This window comes from Pleurodeles waltl, chromosome 6, assembly GCF_031143425.1.
Source record: "Pleurodeles waltl isolate 20211129_DDA chromosome 6, aPleWal1.hap1.20221129, whole genome shotgun sequence".
NCBI classification, from domain to species: domain Eukaryota; kingdom Metazoa; phylum Chordata; class Amphibia; order Caudata; family Salamandridae; genus Pleurodeles; species Pleurodeles waltl.
This window is the reverse complement of record NC_090445.1, coordinates 424,531,033-424,547,875: the sequence shown is the minus strand read 5'-3', so window position 1 is coordinate 424,547,875 and position 16,843 is coordinate 424,531,033. Positions and strand designations below refer to the sequence as shown.

Below are 16,843 nucleotides of genomic sequence, written 5' to 3'. Positions count from 1 at the left end.
TGTTATGGCATGATGAAGAAGCCCAAGTTTGACATTTCAGTGTAATCTATTATGTTGTACGGCATTTCAATCTAGCATAGGGTTCTGAATTATCATATATATTGCATTGCTGTGTCGGAGGAAGGCACTGCATTACAATACTAAGCAAAGGCTGACTTGCATTTTCTCTTTAGACCGAGAGTGTTTCATTTACTCTGAACTCCCAGTGACAAGGGGGTTTTCCTGTGAACCAATAAATCACAATTATCTAAAAAAATAGAGAAATGTTGAGTCTGAGTAACAAGAAGGTCCGACATCCGTGTCCTCATTTCACACCGACTAGGTTAGGAGACCTGAGAGGCCGTTGTACTTTCTTCTAACTTTCCCGATTAAAAAGAAAGGGAAAAAATGAGTTTAATCATCTGATGAAAGTCACTAAATTATTGTAAACTCTTCGGGTCATTCAGATTTCACAGCAAGATCGGCTCAGCTAAACTGGGGAACGAAGAAATACCAGGCTAAAACGGCAAGGGAAAAATGTACGAATTGGTGGATGTTAGCGCCAACCATTAGCAGAAACTCCGTCTGCAGAGGTACCCATACAAATCGCCTTGCCCATTGCCTCACCATTCTGCCTAATGCAGCAGGTGTCTCACTGTGACATCTCAACGATAGTCGTGATACAAACAGGGGAGATTACCACAACTGAACAGAGAATTAAGGACCTGATGGTAAAATCAAAAAGACAGATTTAAAGTCCCCAGTAGAGGCACCACAAATGTGGGGAGCTCGCAGACACAGAATGTAATCCACTTCTGTGTCCAATTAATCTCTCTCCTTCCTTCAGACAAACTGTGCTAGTTACAATTTAGGCTGCCTCTCACAGAGGACTCTTCCAGAAGGCAGAGTCCAAACAGGACATAACTAGTCTCCGCCCTAGAGAAAAGAGGCACCATGTCCAAAAACCACCTGCTGAGTTTAGGGTATTTCACATTTCTTGCTACTTTTCCCCAATATGTTCCTCACAGACAAAGTAATCCTGAAAGGCCCTCTATTCCTCTGGTTAAAAGGGGGTAACACATTTGTGAGAGCTGAGGATTTAAATCGGCTAATTGTAAGAAATTGGGGTTCTCAGTCAGATTTCATTGTAATATGTTGCAGATGAAGTATTCTTCCAGGCTTTCTGACCTTCCACCTTTGACATGAAACTGTTGGTGTGAACATTGAGGCTTTTCTACAAAAAAACGCACATAAACTACCCTTCGGTCTCCCACAAGTAAGGGATGCTTCCATCATCTCCCCTTCCAGATTATCGTACTTTCTTGGCCTCACATTGAGTTCTAAGATTTTTAAAGATTTACCTTTGTACACTAAGGCCAATAGGCCAAATCCTGAAATGAATTGAAATTGGCCCTAATGCTGGTTTCCAAGACTAGCCAGTGAAGGTCTTGCAGGACTCAGAGACAATCATATTTTCTTGTCCGGGTGGTGGGTCTAGTAAAAGAGTATAGTAAAATGTTTAATATTTCCTGAGGCCATGGAGCTCGCTGCCTGCTGATTTTATTGTATGTTATTGGATTTCTTTGTAAAATGGGAGGCGGGGCAGGGTCCAATCAAACTCAAACATTTTATGTGTGGAGCTTGAGGTGGAGTGAAGCTATTTACCGATAGTTCATTTATTCAAGATAGATGAACTTATTTACATTTTTGTGTCAGTATCGGAAATTCCAGTTTTTGGTGATAATCACATGAGGGTTGCTTGACATGTGTCATATGCTTAGTGGTAAAATGACTATCCTTAGAACCAAATATATAGTCAATAATGAGGGAGATAATGTAGTTCTTAGGCCACAATAGGTCATTTTGGCGGGTAGTGAACTATTTTAGATCTGAGATTTCTGTTGCTCTTAGAAGAAGTAAATCAGTCCAAGACCATGCCCGGTAACCAAAGTCCCAATCAGAAGCAAGCCAGCCTTAAGTAAATGCATTCACACCCACACCTTCAGGGGCCATATGAGAAGTGATGCTTAAGAAATTACTAATAAATACAAAAATAAAAAATTAACACGTGATGCTATATTATCCTGTCACAACTTTTATCATTTTATATATTTATCATTTTTGGATTATATAAAAACGGTTAAAATATATTTGACATAAACAAAATATAAACAATCCGTTGTCCTCTGTGGGCTCTGAAAATTGTTCACCATTTCTTTATTGTAACATTATTTTTAGGGGCTTGGTCTAAAGGTTAAGTTAAATGTCAAAGCAATGTTGACATATTTCTTTCCTCTGACAGTCAAGGAGAAGGCAGAAAATCCTAAATAATAACAGAAAATGATACATTACAAATACTTTAAGATATACGTTCAGAGGGCCACAACGTTTATAGTTTCCTCAATTCAGGGGCAAAAGGGTAAGAGCCACCTCATGTTTCACAGCATGAAAAGTCCTATGAACAACAGACCTGTCTACTCTGGTTTCCTAGGTTTTCAAAATTCAGGTATGTTTTTTTTAGATCTGTGGCCAGGTAAAATCTGAGTCTGGGGCATCAGGTGACTAGGCCTCCCTCGGAAGGAGGCCTCGTTTAGCCCCTATGATCCTCTGATACAAATTAATTTGAGTAGTAAATAGAGACAGGGGAATACCTCCAGCTTTGCTCTCTCGGATGCTTTCTTTGGTCGTCTGGTCCCCTGGCCTGTACCACTATCAGTGCATCTGCCGCGCACTGTAACAATGGCTCAGCTTACACACATTGAATACGCCTCCTCTAACAAAAGGCACCTTCCGGACAAAACTCCCCAGTCAATCAGAGGTTTTCATGGACGTCATTTAGGGGTCGCCAGGGGTCGCACCTGAGACCCCTGGCTTGCCCCTTGCGACCCCTGGCACTGCTTTTGCGACCCCTGTAGACCGAGGTGGCAAATTCAGTGCCAGGCACATAGTGGCAGCTCGTCTTTATGGACGTCAGTTTGGGCTCCACTCTTTGTTTTCTGTCTTTTTTATCACACTAATAGCGAATAATAACATATTATTCACTGTTAGTATAATTAAAATGTGAATATGCCCTTCCATGCCATGGTAAGTAAACATGCTTTCAAATGTATGTTGTGTGCATTCTTGCGGGTGAGAATGTGTTTATGTGAAAGAGTGTGTCTGTAAGCGTGACTTTGTGTGTATGTGTAAGTATAGGTCTGAGAGTGAAAGTGGAGTTTAAAGAGCACGTGATGTCACTTCCGCTACTCCTGGCATTTGGGTGAATTGACGCCCATGGCGGTTTTCACTGCAACGAAACCCATACTGACCGTTTCTTGATGTTGTTGAACAACACATAGAGATCGCCGTCAGACAGGTCTGCAGTTGTAATCTTGTTTTCTTCTATGGTGGCAAAAGCATAGACCAGATGGGTGCAGAGGCAGGGGTCCGTATCAGTCGGCATCAATCTAGCTGGGCCAGATCGCCTCCAGGCCCGGTCTGAGTAGTAGCAGAGCAGTTTGTAGGCACCTGAGGCTGGGAGGGAAGAATATTGTTGGTTATAAAGACTAACCTCGGTATTGTTCTTGAGAAAGCAGAGGAATACTGCCTGTGCCATAATCCGCGATTCCTCGACGCCCCTGTCTATAACCTAGAGCACGGAACTAGCTCCAAAGAGAGTTGCGCTCTTTTTAGTGAGCATTTTATTTTTATATGGACAATCCTGATTTGTAGATTCGAAAATAGAACAGTATATTGTGTGTGACGTCCAATTACGATCAAATTACAGCAGTGTGCGTGTGACTGGCAACTCAGCGATAACAGTATGTTACTTGGTTGCCTTTTGCCGGTAATATGTTACACATATTTGAGACACAGGGAGAAACATTTATATACTTAGAAATAAACGTTTTTAGTCAAATTCCTATTCTAGGATTTTAACCCAGGTTTGCAAGAACAAGGGTTAGTGACTAAACACTTGCATCTTACTTTGAGCGTCGGGCAGAGAGTATGAGGGGCAGTAAGCACATGGCAGATAGTGTGAGGGGCTTTCAGCACATGGGTAGGCAGCGTAGGAGCTTGGAATACATGGAGAGTTACAAGATCCTGCAGTGTAAGGACTTTGGTACATATGGACTGAAAATGTGAGAAGATCTGGGGGTTACTGGATAGACAGTGCAGGAGATTTAGGACACTATGAGAGACAGTGGAAGAATCAAGTAGTGTATATGGAAACCAGAAGCAGGGGTCCGTGCATTGAGTGGCATCTCTTTCCTCAAGGTCTTGTGGCTGTCACTGGTCCTTAAGGTAGTAACTGACATTTACCAGTAGTATTCAAGGTCCATACTCAAGTGTGTCAACGTCTCCTGTTTGTGTTGCGTCTGTCGTGAGATAGCAGGTCAAAGCATTTACAGGCTGATGGTCGGACTCAGAGTTTGGTGGACAGTGTACGCTGTCCGCAAAACGCTCAACCTGGGCCTTATTCTAATAAATGGACAAGAATTAGTAACTGAGATTATGATAGAATAAAGTAGCACTCAGAAGAGGTATATGTACAGCGAAAACTAATATTTAGAACACATTTAGTTATTTCTATGCTCAGTAGATGAATAAAACAGGAAATGGTGTGATTACCAAAACAAGGCAGAAGTTCTTTCAGCCTTCTGGTGCCAGGATTAAACCCAAATGTTCTTCTAGTACTTTAAGCACGGTAAGCATCATTCTCCTGGCAATGACCATAAGGCAAAAGACAAGGCTGGGATTTATTGAAATACTGGGGCTTAGCTTGATCAGTAAGGGGGGGGGGGGGGGGGGGTGGTGAGCCTCAAATCTTCCAACAATCACGCTGGCGTGCAGTGTTAGGAATACTAAAAAACACAATATTTTTTAAACAACCTACATTTTAAAAATCTTCATAACACAGAGAGAGAGAAGGTGGGCGAAAGAGAGAGAGAGAGAGAGTGGTGTGTGTTTGAGAAAGAACATTTATTAGAGGGGTGTAACACCCCAAACGCCCTCCATTAAGCTACGCCGCTGCTGAATAGTCCCAATATGTCTGCAGTTCACATGCATATGACTCTCTGTGATGGAACTGTGAGCTAAGTATAGTTCAGTACTACAACTCTACCAGCACTGTACCATTGTGCCCCATGGTCATTTTAACAATTGGACGATCCTGATTATAAGCAACATTCTCCAGATAATGCTCTGATGTCACTGGACAATGCTCACATTTATAGAAATAAACTCTAAATCTCATTAGCTGCCTCACAGACAAGCATGTCTGTGAATGAAAGGTGACACTGTAAAACTTGATGTATAAAAACACCCCAAATCCTACTAACAGTCCTGCAAGAAATTGGGCTACTAGTTAAGAGTGTTAAGCACTCATATCAAGTAATAGTCAATCCTTGTCACATGGAGAAGCCATGTGAGGACACTCAGGCACAAGGACAGCCAATGAGAGGATAATTGGGGCCTCAGCCAGGCAGCGTGAGGGGCTTGTGAAGAACTGTCTGTGCGAGAAGACTGGGGGCACACAAGCTAGACTGATGGGGATTTTGTGACACATGGATAGACAGTGCTAAGACGATGTAGCACTGGAACAAAGTGTGCAATGATGATGTGGCACATGGACAGAGTGTGCAAAAACTATATAAATGAGCCTGATAACTTGAGGGGGATTTGGCACTTGGACAGGAATAGTAAAAAGTATGTGTCACTGGGGCAGGATATGAAGGGTCATTGGAGTAGAAAGAATAGAGGACGTGGCCCCTTAACACATGGTGTAAAGAAGCTGTGGAGCACATTTGGTGTAAAAAGATGTATGAAAGACAACGCAAAGAGGATGTGATACTAGCACAGGTAGCACAAAGAGGATGTTGCCCTGAGATCAATAGCGTGAAGAGGATGTGATGCGCAGACATATAGTGTAAACAAAGTGTGGTGTCTACATAAACAATGTAAAGTGGATGTACCACTGAGGCGGACACTGTAAAGAGTATCTGTTACCAGAACAGAGAGTGTAAAGAGGATGTGGTATTTGGATGGCTTCTTTGAAGTGAGTCACAAGGACAGGTAATGTAAAGATATGACACACTGACAGATTGTGTAAATGTTGCACTGAGAAATACATTGTAAACTGGATGTGACATGTGGACAGATAGTTTTAAAATGATTTGCCACTGTAACAAATAGTCTAAAATGGATGTGGCACCGGGACACAGTGTAAAGAGGATGTGGCACCGGAACACACAGTTTAAAGAGGATGCGGCCCTGGGACACACAGTGTAAAGAGGATGTGGCCCCGGGACACACAGTGTAAAGAGGATGTGTCCCGGGACACACAGTTTAAAGAGGATGTGGCCCCGGGACACACAGTTTATAAACAACATGGCACTGGGACACAGAGTCTAAAGAGGATGCGGCCCTGGGACACACAGTGTAAAGAGGATGTGGCCCCGGGACACACAGTTTATAAACAACATGGCACTGAGACACAGAGTCTAAAGAGGATGTGGCACCCGGACACACAGTGTAAAGAAGGTGTGGCACTGGGACACACAGCTTAAAGAGGATGTGCCACCAGGACACATAGTGTAAAGAGGATGTGGCACCGGGACACACAGTGTCAAGAGGATGCAGCCCCGGGACACACATTGTAAAGAGGATGCGGCCCCGGGACACACAGTGTAAAGAGGAAGTGGCACCGGGACTCAGGGTTTAAAGAGGATGTGGCACCGGGACTCAGGGTTTAAAGAGGATGTGGCACCGGGACACACGGTGTCAAGAGGATGTGGCACCGGTACACACGGTGTCAAGAGGATGCAGCCCCGGGACACACAGTGTAAAGAGGATGTGGCACTGGAACACACAGTTTAAAGAGGATGTAGCACCGGGACACACAGTGTAAAGAGAATGTGGCACTGGGAAACACAGTGTAAAGAGGATGTGGCACCGGCACACACATTGTAAAGAGGATGCGGCCCGGGGACACACAGTGTAAAGAGGATGTGGAACTGGAACACACAATGTAAAGAGGAAGTGGCTCCAAGACACACAGTTTATAGAGGATGTGGCACCCGGACACACAGTGTAAAGAGGATGTGGCACCGGGACACGCAGTGTAGAGATGTGGCACTGGGACACGCAGTGTAAACAGCATGTGGCACAGGGACAAAGTGCACACTGGGACTCAGTATAGCGAGGATGTGGTAACAGGACACAGTGTAAAGAGAATGAGGCATCAGGAAACACACTGTAAAGAGAATGTGGCACAGGGACACAGTGCACACTGGGACACAGTGTAATGACGATTCGGCATTGAGACAGAAAGTGTAAAGAAGATGTGATACTCGGGCAAATAGTCTAAATAGGGTGTGGCTTTGGGACAGGTAGTATAAAGAGGAAGTTAAACTGAGACAAATAAGGTAAAGAAGATGTGGGTAGAGATGATGTGGCACGGAGAAAAATGGTGTAAGGAAGATGTGACAGACAAATCGCATCAAGAGGAAGTGGCACTGGACAAATAGTCTCAACATGATGTAGCACTGGGACAGATTGTGCAAAGAGGAGGTGACTTAGAAACCGATGTAGTATTGAGTTTTGTGTAGGACGTAACTGGGTTCATACACCTCACAGGACCACGTGTTCACCCCTCTTTTACACTCTCCCCGACACGAAACACAGGTTCGAGCTCTACAATAGACAGATGCTCCATGTTCTGCTTACCTGTCTGTGCGTGCAGCAACAGCGCCACTCCTAGAAGAATGGGAAGAGGCCATGAGAAGCGTAAAGCAAAGAGAAAGGAAGAAAGTCATTCATCGATTTGCCACTTGTCAATGTAGTCCGATTCAGTAGGTGACAGCCCGTAAACCAGTTTCCCGTCTGTAAAATAAGCTGCTCATGAAGCGCCACATCCATGTAAATCAACCACATCAACATAGTGGCGCCCGGGGACGCTAGCCCTAGCCACTGTCCACTTACCAGGCTTCCCCTGCCGCTAGGGTGGCCCCTGCACTGGGTCTCGTTGCAGTGTCAGCTGAAGATTCCCCCTAATACTCCTCACCGCACTGTTCAGCCACCTTTACTCCTGTCCTACAGCTGTCTTCAGGTCATTGCTGTCTTTAAATTACATCAGTGTATTTCACATACATTGGGGACTTCGCTGTACCCAAACGCTCCAAAATTAACCCGTTAGGACAGTCTCATTATTACACTAGGAAAGTGAGAGTTTGTAAACACCAGCTTCCCTGTTAAAAACTATGCAGCAGAAGAAACAGTCTGACATTTGATCTCTGTGTTTGAAGCGAAGCACATGTGACACAATAAATACAGAATTTAGAGGCATTTCTCTATATTGCATGGACTTTGCAGGCCCACCACAAATCACTCAGGGGGGGGCTCAGTTTGGGAAACACTGCTGCTAACTGATTTACAAGCATATGATTCATAGACTGTGTAATATGTGTGATGTAAGTGCTCTGAAACCCTGCACTGTTATGAGTAGGGCTATAAAACAGATTAAATGCATGTAAGAGGGAGCTATGGAGATATAAGGTGCCCTGCTGGAGAATAGTAGTGAGGGAATCGAAGGAGAAGGAGGTCATGGATGTGCAAAAAAAGATTGATGCAAGGGGGCCACCATTGCTAAAGCTGGCCTTGTATGGTGCTTTGATCTGGCCATTTGTCTCTGCTCCATCAGCAGCGTTTTAGGACATGGGCAAAGTGGGCAGTTACTATGGCCCCCCCAATGAAAAGTGAACTGTATCTCCTTGTAGCTCACATCTGTCTATATATATGAACCTCTCTTCTCTGTGCCTACCTCTAACACTGGGTTTCTCTTTGCCCAGTATTATCTCAACATGTTTTTAATTGGGTTCACGGAAAGACATATTTTAATTGTTTTGGGGTGATGCGGTTCCAAAAGCTTAATAGTTATCATGCAGACTACAATAAGCACAAAAGTGGGAAATACAATTAAAAGTTGTTATGAATAGGGGTCCTCGAAATATGGCTTGCTTGTGCCACCAAAATCCATACGACGACAATGTGCTCCACGACCTTTCTCTTTCTCCGGCCCTTGCAGGGAAGGGCTAGGGTTAGAAGTCCCAGAAAATGAGCGCAGTATCCCGAAAACCTAGATATAATGGATTAACAAAAATGACATCTGATAGTTGCATCGAGTGTACCCACTCGCCACATTCCCGTACCACTGAATTGGCATAGTCTACAGCTCTATGTGTTCAGACTATGAATACCGCTGTGTGTGCCTGTCTGAAGTCATTTTATAGCTGGCCAAGCAAAAACCTTTTTTCATGAACACTACACAGAGTGCGGGCTATGAATATGTTCCTTAGCCATCGACGTTTTGGGATCAGTCCACTTCAATTTTTTTAATGTGTTTTACACATTTTGGATGATCATCCTATATTTTGCACATAATTATATTGCGCAGTAGTAAATGACTTGAAAAAGGAGTATTTTTCTGGAATCACAGCTGTCCTTTTCAGCTTTGCACAGGAAAAGACTGCCCTGCACCCCAGCCCCTTTGTGCTGCACCCAGCACCAGTTGATGAAGCATTAACAAGAGTGCTGATAGTTCCCACATGTAAGATGGCTACCATGTGAGACAGCTACAATCTTAAATGAGGAGATTCCCCTCCCAATTGAACATAACCCACTGCACTGAAGCGGTTACCAAAGTCAATGTGTGTTTTCGAACAGAGTATATCAGCAAGAGGCGACATTTTGAGTGGTGGCACAGCTGATAGCTATGAGTGCTCTGCGGGGAACTGGGGACAGGACAGCTAGTCAGCAAGAAAAGAAAGAAACGCGGCCTTCTTGGGGAGGAGACATTACTGAACTTTTGTTTTATTCTATGCCCTCCTCTTCTGTCAGTGTATGACTGACTTCATAGGACGGGGAAAAGGCATGGCTGCCAATCTCACTGACACCAGTAAACTTTTCCTAATGCCCAGTCCCATGTGCCCACTGATGACCACTCAGCATCCTCCCACTGTTGCTATTCCCTGTGCACTGTTGGCACTTATGGAACTGTCTTTCTCTTTGGGTGTTACTTCTCTGTCTAGGGTGACTTCAAGGTGTGGGTAGCTAATGTGGGGCATTTGTATTTCTATGATAAAGTGTGACCTATGCCTGTTGAATGTCCAATGCTTAGAGAGGGTTTTGAACGGGCCGTTATAGAGGATAACAGAGTACATGCATTTTTCAGGTGTTTTGACAGAATATCAGAAACAGAAATATCGTGGGACAAAATATCGTGTCAAGAATATCAAGGACACAAGTATCATGAAGGTGCATTTGTATAGGTAAGCACATATTTACCATATATAACTCCACATATATGTATCTTGATGACTACAGACTCCTACAGGCCTCTGTCTATCTTAAATACTGAATATAAGTTCATCAGTAAGGAACTGACCCGCCGCCTGCTCCCAGTTCTTTTGAGACTCTTGCACACAGATCAAAGTGGCTTTGTTCCACTTTGTAGTACGTCGTTGAACGTACGCCGGCTGTTCCAGTTGATGGATGAGACAAAGCGCCATTATCCCCATGCCGGCTGCCTGTCCCTAGACATATGGCAAGCATTTGATACCCTTAGCTGGGATTATATGCTAGCAACTCTGGAGGTGTTTGGACTACCTCCAGAGTATATCCATATATCCGTTAGATGAAGCTACTATATTCGGACCCCAAGTCCAGAGCTAAGACTGGCTCACATATCCATAGCTCCACCTCTTACAGAATACAACAAGGAACTAGACAGGGTTTCCCCCATCTCCTCTTTTATTTGTAGTAGCTTTGGAGCCATTCGTGCAACACATCCGCCATTGCGCAGGGGGGGATCGTGCTATGCCACACTACCCACTCCATTTCACTTTACGCAGATATGATCCTACATTATAAAGATTTGTGGGAAGATATGGGGTGAGCGGCACAGATATTATCTCAATTCGCAGATATTTCTGGGCTCCAAATTAATGCCGACAATTCTTTTAACGACAATTACCCAGAACTGTTGATTCAGTTTGGACCCATGACCATTGCTACAGCACCCGTTTTTTCCCGTTATCTCGGGATCTGTATATACCACGATCACACGGTTTAGTTAGAAGGCAACCGAATGCGGGCCAGTCTCAAGTAGATTTTTGGACCACTCTGCCCCTTTCAGTATCCAGTAGGGTGGTATTAGCGAAGATGGTGGTATTACCATATGTTTTTTACTACTTTATTAATCTGCCACTGCTGGTACCGCCTTGTGTATTCCACTCGTCAAACTCCTTGCTGACTGACCTTATCTGGGGGAGAGGCCGCCCCCGAATCAGCATGTCAAAGTTGCAGTTTCCCCCTGATGAGAGGGAACTCGGGCCCTGATTTTAAGGCCTATTGCATAGCGGGACAATTGCACTGGTTATCTTACTGGCTGTCTGGCCATAATCTTGGAGAAATCAATTACACGGCTGCAATGCTGAGGGGACTACTACACCGATTGCTGTGCCCGAACCCCCTAAGACACCTACAGGTACTACTTTGCTGTTACGCATTGCCCTGGCATAATGGAAAATGGCGATGAGATATATAGCCTCATTGGTCCCATACGCACCAAATGTGCCACTCTGCAGGCTTCCCACTCCCTCAGGTACTATAACAGCCTCAATGCTCTGGGTCTGGGACCAAGAGGGAGTCCGATCCATAGGAGACCTGTTCAAGGACGGCATATTAATGCCACATTCAGACTTTGTGCAGGCTCATGGGTTGCCAGAGACTCTGTTCTTGACCCATGCTAAAATAGTAGGCTATGTTCACTAATACTAAGCGCCTGACGGCCCAGAACCGGTACCATGAACTCCTTCAGGCCCTTTATATAATGGGATATGGTAGGCACCTTACCCTATGGTTGTATCGGGGACTCCGTGCGCATCTCAACATATAGTTAGACCTGCTTAAAACAGAATGGGCCACCTACATTGGGCAAGACATTACACCTAGGGCATGAACCTTTCTTCTGCAATACTCTAAAAAGGTATCCCACAATTCCAGGTTTAAGCTGATACACTTCTTCCTCTTTCATCGAGCATATCTTACACCACATAGGCTCAACACAATATACCCTTCTGCCCAATGCCCTAGATGTCATACCCACGAAGCCAACCTCACACATATGATTTGGTCATGCCCTTCCCTCTCACAGTACTGGTCCAACATAGGGGCATCATTAACAGACCTCACAGGCGTTGGTATGGGGCAAACACTAGAACTATTTATATTAGGCTTATACCTTAGACCCTGAAGCTCTTAAGTGACTTCCAGTCGTGACTTGGAGCAAGCAGAAATGGGCGGGGTGTCACGCTAGGAGGCAGGGAAATAAAACCTAAATAAAAAATAATAAAAAACACTCACCTCCATCACTGCCGCCGCACCGCTCCATACGTCCCTCTGCAGCAGGCACAGGCTCCCAAGCCTGCCCTGCAGCCAATCTTGACGCTGCTCAAAGCAGCATCAGGAGTGGCTGGGAGCGCCCAGCCAGGGCGCTCCCAGGCAGACTGGGAGCCTGTGCATGTGCTCTGCAGCCCAGCAACTGTGTTGTTTGGCTGGATAAAGCCTACAGCGCATGTGTGTTTGTCCAGCCCGAGACGGCCAGCCAAACATACATGCGCACTCATGCATGCACCACCTCAGTGGTTGTCACAGCCTGTGGCCCCTCCCCTTTAAAAATAAATAAATAATAATAAACACAGTTTATTACTGTTTTTTGGTAAAAGAATTGCAGCTGCCACTGCTGGTGGGGAAGGAGGAGGGGGCAACACTCCTCAGCCCTAGTGGAGGAGCCATCCCTAGTGACTCCATGCTTTGTGGACCTGACTACGCTCTTAGCGAAGGTGCAGTTAGCAAGGCATTGGAAGTCACCCCGGGTTCCTCCAATTATTTCCTGAAAAGAAAAGGTGCTGCACTGGGGCCAAGCTGTGAGCATGGCGCTCTGCTGCGAAGAATACAGAGGGCTATGACAGAAACCAATATCAGTGGAATGGGATGCTTTGTTAGAGTCATTTTGGGCGCAAGCTAAGACAGAGGAGTTGGAACACTAAGGTCCACTATGCCTCTCACGATAAGCCCTATACCTCTGAGATGGTCTAGTCTCCCAACCTTTTATCTTCCTGGCTCAGGAACCTCCCAACCTCACTCCTTCCCTTCCCCCTGCCCCCACACCAGTTTGCCGCTACGACATAGTTAGCCCTACTCAAACCTTGATTTTGATGCAAGTACTGGCCCCAATGTTGATTACATACCAGTGAGCTTAATAGGAATTGCAACCCACACTTACCAATCAGACTGACAGAAGTTAGTTTTTGAGGGCGGGTGGGAATGGGACAGTTTTACACAACATAGCATTGTTGGGATGTACTGATAGTGGTCTGGCTATCTGAACTGTACAAGCAATATAGACTGTATTATCTACCTACTATTTTGTATGCCACCATGCCTGACTATATAATCAAAGTGATACGTTTTAGCAAAATGCCAATCAAGTTTGTGCTAAAAATATCTATATATATTTATATATATATATATCTATCTATATAGGTATATATAGATATATTTATATATACACACAAATATATATATATATATATATATATACACACAAATATATATATATATATATATATATATATATATATATACACACATATATATCTTCAAGGTATGTAGATGTGAGGTTAAGAAGAGTAAATCTATATTTACTTTTTTGTACTTACCTTCTCAATATTTTGGCCCTTGATATTTCTGGCACAATACATTTAAGACACACAGTATTCTTGTTTTCGATATTCTGTCAGTGGTCCCATTTTGCTAGGGATAGCTCTAGTTGTTGCCAGAACCCATGTGATACCAAAAAAGAATACAGAGTGCTAATTTCAGCAGTGACACATTTTGCAATGTGTTTTGTATTGGTGAGTGGGCTACAAAAGAGGTCCGTAACACATATGCGGTCTCCATGCTTCCCATGATGTTGGTGCAAGTACAAAGCCAGGACAGCACGAGCAACCACATCTACCACCTCACAAGGACCACAGCAGCAAAAACAACTGTCACAACAGCAGCAACCACAGCTCTTGCAACATAAGTGATCACAGCAGAAATCAGAGCTGTCACCATGGCAGGGACAGCACTAGCTCCCCGCAATGGTTGTAACCACAGCAAGGACAACAGCAACAAAAGCAGCCTTAATCAAAGGGCCATTGCAGAGACAACAGCTGCCACCACAGCAGGGACAATGTCAGCAACAGTTGCTACTACAAAAGCCACAATAGATGCCACAACAACAGGATGAGGGGTAACATGAGTTGTTAGCACAGAACGGTACACAGCAGTAAACAAAGTTGTAAATTCAGAGAGACTACAGGAGTGATCAAACTGCCAACTTTGAAGGGACTTGAGCAGTGAACAGAGCTACAACCACAGCAGCTACTAAAGCATCAACCACAGCTACCATCTGGCAGCCTTAAAAGTAGTTGTGTTTGCCTCAGCCACTGCAGGGACTATATCACCAAAAAGGAGAGCACATCACTAGGCACAACAGCTGCAACCACAGCCACGTCTGCACCACCAACAACAACAGCTACAACGATAGCCATGAGCACAGCAGGAACTACAGTAATGAAGACAGCTTCCACCGCAACATGGATTATAGTAGTAACCACAACAGGGACAACAATAGCAAGCACAGCTGTAAATGCAGCAGAGATCATAGCTGCTACCACATGCCAGACAATAGCAGCCACAACCACAGAAACCAGAGCAGCTACCACAACTGTAACCACTGTGTGGACTACAGCAACACCACACCACCAAAAAGGGGCATTGGAGTAACAACATACAAGTCGTGGACTGTGCACTTCTCATTGTAGAGACAGACAATCAGTGTTTCTTTGTCCTATTCAACTTGTTAGCAGTATGAAGCATTTTTGTCCCTCTGGTTCCTACCAATATCCTTTCATGAGCTCGCCCATACAGTAATACATGTGTTTGTGCCCCATCTCTTCAGTAGCTATGACCTCCACCAGATGGGCTCCTCTAGTTCTCAAGAGCTACTAGTGACCTATGATGTTGGTGTAGTGGAGATTTAGCTGCTACCTTTGACGTCACAATGTTGATCTATACGTGACCATATTGACATTATACTGTGTGACTCGATAACAAGCTAACTGTAAAGTGGTGCACTGAAAGTATATATAAAAGTGCTTTCACTGTAGGGTAGTACTTAAACGCTTGTGGTATAGACATGTCAACTAAGAAATAATAATTTAATTTGAGATATTTCTTTATGTTAGGAAGTTGTTACACTTGAAAGAATAACGATTTTATGATTATTAAGCATTTAAATGGTATAGCTTAGGATTGAAAAATGTAGCTCACCATCATATTTACTGGTATGTATTAACAAAGTTATTACGTTTTATATTTCCTTCTAATATGAATTTAGACAATATTTATTAATCACAATGTTATTATTAAAAGTTTATATGTGTTTGTTTAACATGGATAAAGTGTGCCATTTTAATTCTGTTTTACTTTAGTCATGTTAAGGCCTGCTACGCCCATCTTCATGAAACGTGAGAAAGCCGTCTTCTCTTTAGCTAATAAATCATTTTTTTCAGATTTTGTTCAAATGAAATGTTAGTTTGGCAAAGATGTGCTAATGTTTTGTTAATAGAGAGTGAAAAATATGCTAGCATATGCATCAAGAATTTTCAATTCAATTAAGGACACAGAGGTGAAGATTATGCTTCTCTTCCTTTACTACTCCTTTTGACAGCAGCCAATAACAGTTTAAACATATCACATTGACATATTGAACATACTAACTACATATCCCTTTATGCACTTCGCCAATCCACCAATCATGGCTGAACCGATCCCTTAAATACATAAGGTAACATTGCAACTTCCTCTTTCTTTGCAGAGTCGCAGTCCATAATACGTGTTCAAACCAAAACTGTAACAACTGGATAGCAGAAAGACCAAGCTGACAATCTCCAATGGAGTGCGTGAAACCTCGCTCAAAGAAACCAGGGATGATTATGCCCCTACATGAGAAAAAATCTTCTGGTTCTTCTTATTCTGGTTTTTGGTGAGCACCTAAGACCAGATAGATGGTTACAATGCATGAAAACACTAACTAATATTAATCACGGGTGGGCAAATTTCATTATACATCAATAAATAAATTAAACATTATAATAAGCTGAATAATAAACATGATAATAATCATGATGATAGTTGGTAAAACAATTACAATTATATTATCAGGTACTAATGCCCTCAACTATAGAAACCTGGGTTGGATAATCTTCACCTCCGTATCCTTAATAGAATTGAAAACTCTTGGTGATTATGCTAGCAAATTTTTAATTCTATGTCAGGACCAGAGGCTCAGATTATGTTTAAAGCTGATTAATTACAACAGATGCAATGTCAACCACAGGGATATAATAAAATTGTTTAAAAGTTGTTTGCATAAAATTGTGAATAGTGGAACCTAGAGCAAATGATTTTGAAGCCATAGAATCCCTCACTAAGTGTGCCCCACACACTTGAGTATCAATACCAGCTTCCCTCATGACATATCTGAGCCACCTAGCTATAGTGGTTGAAGAAACTGGTTTGAAAGGTTTTTGCAAAGCAATCAACAACTGTCCGTTTAGGTCATTTCAAACTGATTTGGCACTGCATTCATAAGCCTTCAAACATTTAACCACACATAATTGATCATTATACAGAAAATCAGGATAATCAATACTTTTGGTAAGTATCTTAGTGTGTCTGGCAATTGAAAATGAAACTCCTTCTGGATTAAATA

At 43.3% G+C, this 16,843-nt stretch overlaps 1 protein-coding gene across 1 annotated transcript in view; it reads right to left on the bottom strand.

Annotated features, from left to right (window-relative positions):
* LOC138301608 (chitinase-like protein 3) overlaps nucleotides 1–10,526 on the bottom strand; it is an 87,291-nt gene extending 76,765 nt beyond the window's left edge. Inside the window, exons 1-3 of the mRNA XM_069242122.1 lie at nucleotides 10,403–10,526; nucleotides 7,687–7,716; nucleotides 3,288–3,492 (exon numbers count right to left, since the gene is read on the bottom strand). Of these exons, the coding sequence (XP_069098223.1) occupies nucleotides 3,288–3,492; nucleotides 7,687–7,716; nucleotides 10,403–10,526 (359 nt within the window). The remainder of the gene's footprint in view (nucleotides 1–3,287; nucleotides 3,493–7,686; nucleotides 7,717–10,402) is intronic.
* Between the last annotated feature and the right edge of the window lie 6,317 nt (nucleotides 10,527–16,843).